Below are 13,009 nucleotides of genomic sequence, written 5' to 3'. Positions count from 1 at the left end.
CCCTACACTCGAAGTATGAGGACTGAAATGGCCAGCACTGCCATAAAATCAGAATTATGAGGCTTACCTTTAAAGGCTTTTTCTGGTCTCAGAAATTAGTAGGATAACTTCACAGTGCTGGTCCCAAGTTTATTTTCTGCTGAAATGAATCTTGACTAAACCTAGGCAGGTTTTCACCCTTTATTGGCTGGTTTTGGAGTTAAAGGTCATAGACATGTCTTACCCTATTACATACTTTAAAGTCAGTTGAGCTCCTGAAATTAAAACTATGCTAAAAATCCGAAACACAGGGGGCTGGCAGGTAGTATGGTGGTTAAGGATGCTGGACTCCCACATGGCTGACCGTGGTTTGAGTCCCGGACCTGGCGGCTTGCTTTCTCACTCTCTCTCTCTCTTTCTCTCTCTCACTCACTCTGTCTCTCCCTGGTCAAATTAAAATAAATAAATAAAGTTAAATAAAATAAATTAAAAAAAAGTTAAAAAACATCCTAAACATAATCTTTTGGGAGTTTGCTATCAAAAAGCCCTTGAGGATTTACTAATTTTAAGTCTATGCCCAAGGGGTCAAGAGCTCTGTAAGCCTATCAAAATCCCCATTTGGGAGAAAGGATTGATATTTACTATGAATTCTGCAATTCAGGTGAGTGGAGGGCTGCATGTCCCAACTCTCTCACTCTGTTTTCACCACTTTTTGTCACTGAATCTGCCTCATATTTAGTTACCAGAAGCCACAGAACTCTTTGTTCTTTCCCTTTCTTTTGAAAGTTTATTTATTTATTTAGAGAGGTTTTTTTTTTTTTTTTTTTTTTTTTTTTTTTTTTCCTACAGGGTGCGTGGCTTGCCAGAGAGACAGAAAGCGAAAAATCACCCCTCCCCCCAACCCGGGGGGATGGCCATGCCATAATTCCTTCTCCTCCATTCTCCTTGGGATCTTGGGCACGGTGGCTTAAACTCACATGCACACACGCCCGGTGTGAGTTTAAGCCACCGGGTCCGGGACTCAAATCGCGGTTGACTACATGGGAGTTCAGCGACATAGCCATTACACTAACTGCTGGCCCCCCCAATTTTTTTTTGGAGATGTTTTTGCTATAAGATTAGTGCGCTCACCAGAAAGACAGAGCGAGAGAGACAGAAAGTGAGAAATCAACTCCCAGAGGGGATGGCCATGCCGCAATTCCTTCTCCTCCATTCTCCTCTCAGGATCTTGGGCACGCACACACATGTGCCTGGTGTGAGTTTAAGCCACCAGGTCTGGGATTCAAACCATGGTCGACTACATGGGAGTCCAGTGACAGAGCCATTACACCAACTGCTGGTCCCTGAGAGAGAGAGAGAAAGAGAAGGAGAGAGAGAGAGAGAGAGAGCTTTTACAGTGTCTCACCATGCTAGAATTTCCCCAGCCTTCCAGCTGACCAGGATCACAGGCATGCCCAGTTGTGCACCCAGTGTATTTAGGTCAACCCAGTATCCAAACCCAGGGTCTTCCCTATGGCTCCAGTGTCACACAGCAGCACCCAACTGCTTGTGTTGGGCAGCTGGGCCAGGGACTCTTTTTAAAGGGTTGGAAAAGAAAGCAGTTTTAGGAACTCCACACCCCTTTTCAGAAAAAAAACAAATCAGAGGGACCACACAATTTTACAAGAGTCAGACATCAATGTCATGCAAAACAGCACAATGAGTAGCAGCTCAAGCTAGGACTGCAGTCAAGGTTTAGCAGAGGAGAGCGTCATCCAGACACACAAAGCTTCAGCCGTGATATTGCAGAATAACAAGCACTATGCATTGTGAGATGGAACAAATCATGGCTTCTAGCCCATGGAATGCATCCTGACAGAGGATAATGTCAAAAGATGAATCTACTTAGCAAATCAAAAGAAATTACTTTAAAAATACAATTCTCTTTTTTATAGGGAAGCTCATTTCTATGTGATGAATTGGAGAGTAACAAAGGGGTATTTGAAGATGTAACATATGCAGATTGCACCCAGAGACCTCTGAAGGCTGGGATAGCCTGGCCTGGCCATGTTTCCTAATGATGGTATTTATAAAGGGTTATTCATTGGTGAGCTCTGAGTAACCCCTATTAGGTCAGCACTGACTACTACTTACCTTTACTGGGAAACTTGACCTGTACAGAACCCTCAAACTTTGTATTCTTTTGTTCATCGTTCTTTTTTTTTCTTCTTTTAAATATTTATTTATTAATCTATTTATTTGTTGTGAATTTTTAAGCCACCGAGTATGGGTCTTGAACCATAGTTGACTGTATGGGAATCCAGCACCCTAACCGCCATGCCACCTGCTGGCTCCAAAATTCTGTATTCTTTTTTTTTTTTTTTTTTTGAAATAAATTTTTTGCTATAGGGTGTGTACACTCACTGGAGAGACAGATAAGCAAGAGAGTGACAGAAAGCAAGAAATCACCTCCTGGGGAGATGACACCGTCCCTTCTTCTTTCCTCTCCTCTCAAGTTTTTGGGCATGCATGCATATGCGCATGGTGTGAGTTTCAAGCCACCAGATCTAGATATCGAACGGTGATCAGCCACTTGGGAGTCCAGTGATGTAATCACTATGCCATCTGCTGGTCCTGAAACTCTATATTCTTGATAGAATGTTAATAGTCTGTGTTTCACATGTACATACATGGACCCTATAGACATATATGTTCATTCAGCTTTTGTTCAGTGCTTATAGCACTGTAATCATTCATTTCCTTGAAAATTTTGGAGATCTTGGTCCATCTTAGTTTTTCCTTTAGTCTTTAGGAAAGAGAGCATTGAGAGTGTGGGGTGGGGTTGGGAAGAGAGAGCTGTTTTTGACAAAGTCTTGCCATGTTCCAGTCCTTCTGCACCAGTCTCTCAGTTGGGTAGGGCCACAGGAATGAGACACTGCACCTGGCTTGTTTAGGCTGGGTTGTGAAGTGGACCTGGGCCTCAAATGTGGTCTCAGTGACTGTTTAGTGGCACTATCCTGCTTGTGTGTCTATGGCTGGACCTCCACATTAGGTTTTCTTAGCAGTCAGGGCCTACCTTTCTACTGCCACAAATATCCAGGTAAACTTTGGATCTCAGCAGTTGGCTGTCTTGGGACCAGCAGTTAACTTAATGGCTATGTCACTGGACTTCCATGTAGTCGATTGCGGTTTGTGTCCGGGACCCGGTGGCTTAAAACTCATGACGGACGCGTGTACGTGGTGCCCAAGATCCTGAGAGGAGAACGGAGGAGAAGGGATTGTGGCGTGGCCATCCCCCCTGGGGGGTGATTTCTTGCTTTCTGTCTCTCTGTCTCTCTGTCTCTCTGTCTGGTCACCGCCCTAGAGGAAAAACCCCCCTCTCTCTAAAAAAAAAAAAAAAAAAAAAAGCAGTTGGCTGTCTTGAATCCCTGCTGCCAGGAGCTATTGAAATGTGGGATGTATAGTATCACCATTTTGGAGACAGATCTTTCCCCAGAGCATCTTCCTGCCTTAGTTCTTGGAGAAACTGTCCTATTGCTTTGGTACCTTAACATTTGTATTTTCTGAGACACAAAGAAACTAATACACAGTGCACTTTTGTTTTGTTAATTTCAGGTTCTTTCCCAGTTTCTAGGACTTTTTCTTTCAGTTGACAGAGGGCATTGGTGTGTGCTCACCAAAGGGGGGAAGACAGGGAGAGAAAGAGAGAGAGGGGGAGTGAGAGAGAGTAAGCGCTGTATCTCAATTGGGCCTGGTCATGCTGTGGTCTTTGCTCCTTTATTCCTCCTTCCTGTCAGGATTTTGAGCATTCAAGCACACATTATCCGCCCAACACATTTTTCAAACCATCAAGACTGAGATCTGAACTCTGATTGGCTTTGTGGGATCCAGTTGCTGTCGCCACTACCCTATGTGGCTGGCCTCTAGGTCTTCTAATCCTTTTTAGTTTCAGCAATGGTGTGGTTGTTCTTGGGGATGTGGCCATGGTGATAGTCAAGGGGAAGAGAGTAAGAATAGGCACTGGAGTCTAAAGAAGATGATACCGAGAGCAGACTTTCTATATTTTTATACACATTTTATAATGGAGTTTGAACACAGAAAAATGACTTTACATCACTGGTCTTCAATGGCTTATGTATTTTTTTTAAAATGAAATTTATATTAAAAAAGCAAAATATACAGGAAATAAGAAATGGAAAATTATTTGTTGATAACACATATGTTGATGTGCTTACTGAGCCAATATACAGTGTATTCTGGATGGGAAATCTCATTTTGTATGCTGTAATGGTGTATAGTGAATGAATGTAAATAAATAAATTTAAATTAAAAAAATAAAAGAATACCCACCTCACAGGATGGCAATAGGATTAAACAATATCATGAATCAATATTTGGGTGCCAATAACACATATGGTGGATGCCAACAACTGACTTCAGAACCAAGGAAGCAAAGCTTGGAGAGCATCCATAGCAGCTCTCATAACTCAGCGTCCTTCTACTTTCTTTTCTTTCCTTTTTTTTTGAGAAAATTTTGCTATAAAGCATGTGCACTCGCCAGAGAGACAGAGAGATAGAGTGAGATATCACCACCCCCTGGGGGGGTGGGCATGCTGCTATCACTTTTCTTCCATTCTCCTCTCAGGATTTTGGGCACACACACCCACCCCCCCCCCACACACACGCACACACATGTCCAGTGTGAGTTTTAAGCCACTGGGTCCGGGACCCAAACCACAGTTCACTACTTGGAAGTCCAAAGATGTAACCATTATGCTGCCTACTGGTTCCAGTATCCTTCCACTTTTATGGCTAGGTTGTTATTTCCCAAAAGATTATTGTTCGTTTTTGTTTGTTTCTGGTTTCTTGAGTTCACCTTCCTTGGTCCAGAGCAGCCATGGTTTTCAGAGACACTGCTACACTGATGAACTTCTCAGACACTCTTTAAACATTCATGTCTGCCTAGTGAGGGCTGTTCCCTGAAAGCAGGAACTGCATGTTGAACATGGAGTGCAGTGCCTGCCATATAGAATGTTGCCAGATATGTCTTGAAGAATGGATTTATCTAAGTCTTTCTCCCTCTCAAACAAGGTTGAATAGCACACAGCAAAAGAAAGAAGAAATGCAAACTTTTTGATAAGCAAATACCATAACAGCTACCAATATCTAGAATCAGTTTCTTCCTTGTATAGAAAGTGCTGATTGAGTTTAACTCAAGTGAGCCCCACTGTTGTCAGAGGGCTTTGTTCCTCCTGCTACACCTCTAACCCACAGGAATACTCACACCTACAGCATGGCACATCAATAATAGGCCAATATCTAGTTGGGGTACAAGCATCTAATGACTAAAAGGATTAACTCTTCTTTGAAAGATAATAAAGAACTGACCTTCCATTAATAGCCAACCTGATATCAAAGAGCCAAAAGACACCTTAGATTCATCAGCATTCTTTTAACAAGGTGAGGAACTTTTAATGGTCAAGTCAGTAGTTGAGTAACAGGAAAATGGTACAACAACAAGCAGATAATCAAGGCAGTGAGGTCAAGGCAAGTGAGCCAACACCCACCAGGGATGGGGTATAAAAGGACTAGGAAAAGAGAAGGTTTTCAGACTCAGTGGCTTCATCTTCTCAGCTGATCTGAAACTCCTGTGCATCCTCAGCCCAAACTATGACTTCCTCTTACATCAGCTCATCCTGTCCTCTGGGTGCCAAGATCCCTGGAGCAGAAAACGTTTTCATTGACGTTGGGTGCCAACCTGGAGCAGAGGCCAAGGTGGCCTTCCCATGCCTCTTGGCCAATGTGGCACATGCCAACCGAGTCCGTGTGGGGTCTACCCCTCTGGGCCGACCCAGTCTCTGTCTACCCCAAAGCTGCCGCACTGCTTGTCCCTTGCCAGGGACCTGCCACATTCCTGGCAACATTGGAATCTGTGGGAGCTATGGTGAAGGCAGTCTGAATGGCCATGAGAAGGAGACCATGCAGTTTCTGAATGACCGCCTGGCCAACTACCTGCAGAAGGTGCGCCAGCTAGAGAAGGAGAACGCGGAGCTGGAGACCGGCATCAGAGAGATTAGTAAATGCCATGAGTCCACAGTGTGCCCGGACTACCAGTCCTACTTCCGGACCATTGAGGAGCTCCAGCAGAAGGTGAGGTTTATTCTATAGCCTAGGATATGCTGGGTCTAAGGAAAGCAGAAGAAAAGGGCAGGCATAAATCCATTTAAGGCCCAAAGAGTTTTGTGTTATTAGATTCTCTTGAGATATGAATGCACATACCACATTTAGAGCTGGATCCTAGAGTATGGTGTTTGTACGTGAACTGTGTTCTTGCTTTCTCAGATCCTGTGTAGCAAGGCTGAGAATGCCAGGCTGATTATACAAGTTGACAATGCCAGACTGGCTGCTGATGACTTTAGAATCAAGTAAGTAAAACTTATTATCCTTCCACTTTTATGGCTAGGTTGTTATTTCCCAAAAGATTATTGTTCGTTTTTGTTTGTTTCTGGTTTCTTGAGTTCACCTTCCTTGGTCCAGAGCAGCCATGGTTTTCAGAGACACTGCTACACTGATGAACTTCTCAGACACTCTTTAAACATTCATGTCTGCCTAGTGAGGGCTGTTCCCTGAAAGCAGGAACTGCATGTTGAACATGGAGTGCAGTGCCTGCCATATAGAATGTTGCCAGATATGTCTTGAAGAATGGATTTATCTAAGTCTTTCTCCCTCTCAAACAAGGTTGAATAGCACACAGCAAAAGAAAGAAGAAATGCAAACTTTTTGATAAGCAAATACCATAACAGCTACCAATATCTAGAATCAGTTTCTTCCTTGTATAGAAAGTGCTGATTGAGTTTAACTCAAGTGAGCCCCACTGTTGTCAGAGGGCTTTGTTCCTCCTGCTACACCTCTAACCCACAGGAATACTCACACCTACAGCATGGCACATCAATAATAGGCCAATATCTAGTTGGGGTACAAGCATCTAATGACTAAAAGGATTAACTCTTCTTTGAAAGATAATAAAGAACTGACCTTCCATTAATAGCCAACCTGATATCAAAGAGCCAAAAGACACCTTAGATTCATCAGCATTCTTTTAACAAGGTGAGGAACTTTTAATGGTCAAGTCAGTAGTTGAGTAACAGGAAAATGGTACAACAACAAGCAGATAATCAAGGCAGTGAGGTCAAGGCAAGTGAGCCAACACCCACCAGGGATGGGGTATAAAAGGACTAGGAAAAGAGAAGGTTTTCAGACTCAGTGGCTTCATCTTCTCAGCTGATCTGAAACTCCTGTGCATCCTCAGCCCAAACTATGACTTCCTCTTACATCAGCTCATCCTGTCCTCTGGGTGCCAAGATCCCTGGAGCAGAAAACGTTTTCATTGACGTTGGGTGCCAACCTGGAGCAGAGGCCAAGGTGGCCTTCCCATGCCTCTTGGCCAATGTGGCACATGCCAACCGAGTCCGTGTGGGGTCTACCCCTCTGGGCCGACCCAGTCTCTGTCTACCCCAAAGCTGCCGCACTGCTTGTCCCTTGCCAGGGACCTGCCACATTCCTGGCAACATTGGAATCTGTGGGAGCTATGGTGAAGGCAGTCTGAATGGCCATGAGAAGGAGACCATGCAGTTTCTGAATGACCGCCTGGCCAACTACCTGCAGAAGGTGCGCCAGCTAGAGAAGGAGAACGCGGAGCTGGAGACCGGCATCAGAGAGATTAGTAAATGCCATGAGTCCACAGTGTGCCCGGACTACCAGTCCTACTTCCGGACCATTGAGGAGCTCCAGCAGAAGGTGAGGTTTATTCTATAGCCTAGGATATGCTGGGTCTAAGGAAAGCAGAAGAAAAGGGCAGGCATAAATCCATTTAAGGCCCAAAGAGTTTTGTGTTATTAGATTCTCTTGAGATATGAATGCACATACCACATTTAGAGCTGGATCCTAGAGTATGGTGTTTGTACGTGAACTGTGTTCTTGCTTTCTCAGATCCTGTGTAGCAAGGCTGAGAATGCCAGGCTGATTATACAAGTTGACAATGCCAGACTGGCTGCTGATGACTTTAGAATCAAGTAAGTAAAACTGAAAGAAGGCCCAGTGGGACTCCTTCCCCACCCTACATCCCAAATACTTACTCAATGGGTGAATTACTGTGCTTTTTCTTCCTTAGTAAATCACCTAAATTAAAATTTTTACTATAACCCAAACTTATGGAAGGTGGTTGAGAAAAACATTAAGTGAAGCATGTGTTTTAGTCTTCTTTCATTTATTTTACTAAAATGGAAGATAAAACAGCCCGAGTTCATCAACCAGGAGCAAAATAAGGTGAACTAAAGGATAAACTGAGAAAGGACAGCCATTGAATTTTATGTGCATGTTAGTAGAGTCAATCACAGGTGAGTTAATTTCCATATTTATCCATGGAGTCGTAAGATACTAGGTGTTTGCACTAAATAAGTAAGAGATGGAAAAGTAGCAGAACACAAGAAATAGAAAGCAACAAATCAATGATAAGGAAACTGACTATTGCTTTTCCTAGGTAATTGATAGCTCATACAATGGCATGAGTCCTGTGTTATATGATTTCTAGCAACTCAGTCAATCTTTTGGAATCTCAGTTGCCTCAATATACAGTGGCAAAAATGCGTATTGCACATTGCACTGCTGTCCTTCACTATACCATGAGCTCTTTGAGAAGAAGGACTGCGTCTAATTCAACTTTCAGCTAAAGGGCTATGCAGAGTGAACAAATGAGGAACCAAGATGGTGAAGGGGATGGAAAATGGGGCAGAGGGACTCTTGTTGACATTCTTGTGGACCTCCCATCTCCTGTGTTGGAAGGCATGAGAGTGAGCACTCCCTGCGTCAGCTGGTGGAGGCAGATATGTGTGGGATGCAGAAGCTCCTGGATGACCTGACCCTGGCCAAGGCTGACCTGGAGGCCCAGCAGGAGTCCCTGAAGGAGGAGCAGCTCTCTCTCAAGAGCAACCATGAGCAGGTGTGCCCCCGTGAGCTCTGACTTATGGGGGAGAGTGCTAGGCAGACAAGGGTGCACCATGCCCAGTGGTGCTCAGATCACAACCTGGGCTCAGTTAGCATCAGGGTAAAGGGCTGATGTGGGTCTGAGAGTTCAACCTGCCTCTGCCTCTGTGGAATGGGGCAGAATTGTCTTGTGAAGGTCAACACATGGACTCTTCCCTTTGGGCCCTGGACAAGACTTTCCCATTAGTATATGTGTTTCTTTGTCAGAGGAGGGGTCTAGTTGCCATTTGCTCTGTCAAAAGAACTTTGTCACTCAGGGTGTATGTCCCTTCTGTCCCTGTAGGAAGTGAAGATTCTGAGGGGTCAGCTGGGAGACAAACTTCGGATTGAGCTGGATACTGAGCCTACCATAGACCTGAGCAGGGTGCTGGAGGAGATGCGGTGCCAGTATGAGACCATGGTGGAGACCAACCGCCGGGATGTGGAGCAGTGGTTCCAGGCCCAGGTGAGGGTGGTACTGCAGGGCAGGGAGGGCCCCTGGTTTCCACGTGAGCAGGAAGGTGATCAAGTCTCTGTGCACTTGTGCTTCAGTCTGAAGGTATCAGCCTACAGGCCATGTCCTGCTCTGAGGAGCTGCAGTGCTGCCAGTCGGAGATCCTGGAGCTGAAATGCAAAGTGAATGCCCTGGAGGTGGAGCGCCAAGCCCAACACAACCTGGTACGTGTCCTCCTTCATCTTCACCAGATCGCAAAGGTCCTATGCCATGGTCTGGCAGTACTTTTTTTGAGGTTTTGCTACCTTCATCTTCCTACTTGTCTACCTGTTGATTATCAATTTCTTTTTTTGGGGGGTAGTTATTGTCAAAGCCTTAAAAAGTCAATTTCTTTTAAAAATAAGTATTTATTACAAAAAATTTGAGTTTTAACTTTTTGTCAGGTATTAGAAAGATTAGGATGGATAATATACAGCAAATTATCTTTGGGAGCAGTGCAAATCTGGAAGTCTTATTCATAGGCAACTTAGCATGAGTTCTTGCAACTTGCCCTGTGCTAGGTGAGTTTTTATTTTGCAGAAATTCTGGCTATATTTAACCCCCTCTAAGATTGGGTGCATGTAGCAGTTTCCATGGATACATTGAGTATTTAATCCCATTATTTCCCATTACAGAAAGATTGTCTTCAGAACTCACTGTGTGAAGCTGAGGGTCGCTATGGCACTGAGCTGGCCCAGATGCAGAGTCTCATCACTAATGTAGAGGAGCAGCTGTCTGAGATCCGGGCTGACCTAGAGCGGCAGAACCAGGAGTACCAGGTGTTGCTGGATGTCAAGGCCCGGTTGGAGTGTGAGATAGCCACGTACCGGAACCTTCTGGAGAGTGAGGACTGCAAGTATGTGTGATCTAGGCAATTCTTGGCCAAGTCATTTACCCAATTTCTATGGAGTCCTTAGCTTAGCAGAAGAGCTGTGTCTACAAAGAACAAAGTTCTCTGTAGCTCCTTTGCAGTGAGTCATTGCCCTGTCCTGTACTTTATACTCTGCATGGTTGATTGAGTTGGAAGGGAATGACATCCACTTATAAGAGGATGTCATATGCCAAGTGTCCATTGGAGCTGCTTGGTGTGTCATTGATTGATAAGAGTGAAAATATGAATGTGCCTCTAACAGAAGATCTGACTGTAGACCCAGTAGGTCTTTGGATTTGACTTTCCTTCCTTAAATTCTTCTTAGTGATTTCTATTCTATAGGATGGAAACTGACTCTCATCTAGAAAACTTGAGTTCTGGAAGGTTTTTTAGAGACCATCTGATCTCACATAAATGTGCACAGTAGGAGTGTGTAGTAGGTCAGGGATTTCAGTTGGGTCCATGTCCTATTGTTTTGTAGTAGAGACCCCTTCCTTATGCTCCATACACATCACTGAGACCTCAATTAATTTCCCAGTCCTAACTTCGGTCACCTTGTTATCTCTCTGCAGACTTCCTTGCAATCCATGCTCCACCCCTGCCTCCTGTCTGGCTCCTGCTTGTGCTCCTCGCCCAAGCTGTGCCTCCCGTACCACGTGTGGGCCCGGATCAGCCTGTGGAGTTAGCACTGGGAGCAGATTCTGAATACCTGTGGACCATCTGGGACTGGTTAAGGCTAGGGGATACCCAAAGAAAGCTGCTTATTATGTATTTAGGAAATCTATCTTCTAACTATCATTAACTTTCTGCATGCAAAGGACTGTTCAAATGTTATGAGATGCCAGGAAAGGTAGCATCTTGATGAGATTTCCTTTCTTCTTTCCAAGCTCTTGGGTTTTTGAGATGAGCTTTATGCACTCAATGGCTGGATTCCAACCACCTGTAGTGGGTTGTAATATTGACATTGGAGAGACTTAAAGAAGGGAATCATGTTGAAGATGCATTTGGGTAAGAATAGAGTATGACTTAAAGTTGTATTTTTGCATTTTAGGAACACAAATTTTAACTTGAATTTTTATAGTTTTGTGGTAGGGAAGTGAGAAACAAGCTTCACTTACGGGAGTACCCTACATTCATTAGATTGTTTCTCCTATTTCCAATCCCAGATTTTGGTCCCAGGGAGGAAGGAAATGGAACCAGAATTGTGTATCTAACTATTCCTCTTCTATTTCCCTTTTCCTTTCTTTTTGCCTTCCTGTCTTGGAAACTGGTTAAGTGGGTACTTCCCTTGCATCAGGATTTCACTTTGACAAAAGACCAGACTTCTATCTTTTATGACAACATAGCCTCTTGCAATGGAAAGGGCATTTTCAGGTTAAGAAATCTCACTTCTTTCTCTATACATCCTGACTCTCAAGACTATTACTTAGCTATCACCCCTCCTTCCATCTAATTTTACAGAAAAATTTGGACAATGACTTCATTTTTTCTAGCACTTTCCCTCAAAGTATTGACAATGATTGATTCAATGCATAGAGAATTGCTAAGATTGATCAGATGTGGTGGTGCCCGCCCTATGGAGACCTGCTGAGATTGATGACTTAAGGATAATGAAAAGAATCACTACAATATTTTCAAAATTTGAATACTTGCTTACTTTCTATGTTTCTACCTCTTTTCCAGCACTATATTTTCCTTACCATGATCCAGCCACATTTGCTTTCCTATTTGCGTGCCTGTCTCTGCTCTTTCTCTTTTCTGGAATGCTCTTCTCTTCTTTGTGTTATTCGGATTTCAGCTGAAATGTCATTTCTTCTGAGATCTCTTGTTTGACCATTAATCTAAAGTATTCACAACCCTGAAATTCTCTATTTTATTTATTAGCATCCCCAGATAGCTGAACTTGCTTATTTATCCATTAGTTTCCCATTTAAAATGCTTACTTGAAATTAGCAAAATGATTTACTGTTATATCCCCAGAGCCTAACCCACTGCTGGATACAAAATAGATGCTTAATAAAGATCTGCTGAAAGAATGAATGTTTCTTGTCCTATTTCTGACTTGTCATGGGGCTTTAGAATTGTCACTTTGTGTGTCCAACCCTCAGTACTTTCTTTCTGCTGAAAAATGGGGATACTAATGTATTTCATATTTACATCTCAGATCTGTTGTGGATAGTAAGATAACAGAAACAAGAATAATCTGAAAAGGGGAAAGTTCCTAGAAAACCTCAGCCAGTAATGTATAATTCTTAGGAGTGCAGGTGCTGAGCTGGATTGGCCTGGTCAAAGCCCACTCATAATCTCAGGCTTTTTTTCTCTGGGAAGCTTCTACACTTAGGCAGCTAACATTAATTTCCTCTAGAAACCAAATTCATTCAGAAACAAAATGGTGCACTTAATAACTTGTTTCTCAGAGCAAATTGCATTTGAGTATTTGCATTAGTCTGAAGAGTGAGAAAACTTTGCATTGTGGAGCAGTCTTTCTTGATAGCTCCTTTATACTGAGTTCATTTAAGAAACAGGGATCTATTTTCATGGGGAGTCTTATTTCCTTTACTCCCCTTTATATTCATGACTCAGGGTCACTACTATGATTTGGAATGGGGCTGAATATTGATTTATTTAGCATAAAACTTACAGAAGGACAATATATTAGTGGGCTT

General features: G+C 43.4%; 1 protein-coding gene across 1 annotated transcript; it reads left to right on the top strand.

Moving 5' to 3' along the window:
• The first annotated feature begins 7,275 nt into the window (after nt 1-7,275).
• LOC102479481 (keratin, type I cuticular Ha8) lies at nt 7,276-11,081 on the top strand. The gene is made up of 7 exons (XM_006155974.2): nt 7,276-7,755; nt 7,948-8,030; nt 8,800-8,956; nt 9,284-9,445; nt 9,532-9,657; nt 10,108-10,328; nt 10,916-11,081. The coding sequence occupies exons 1-7, from the start codon at nt 7,276-7,278 to the stop codon at nt 11,046-11,048; spliced, it is 1,362 nt and encodes a 453-aa protein (XP_006156036.1). The 3' UTR covers nt 11,049-11,081.
• Nucleotides 11,082-13,009: the final 1,928 nt, after the last annotated feature.

The sequence above is a fragment of the Tupaia chinensis genome, unplaced genomic scaffold, assembly GCF_000334495.1.
Source record: "Tupaia chinensis unplaced genomic scaffold, TupChi_1.0 Scaffold000477_1, whole genome shotgun sequence".
Lineage (NCBI taxonomy): Eukaryota > Metazoa > Chordata > Mammalia > Scandentia > Tupaiidae > Tupaia > Tupaia belangeri.
This window is presented reverse-complemented; position numbering and strand designations above follow the sequence as displayed.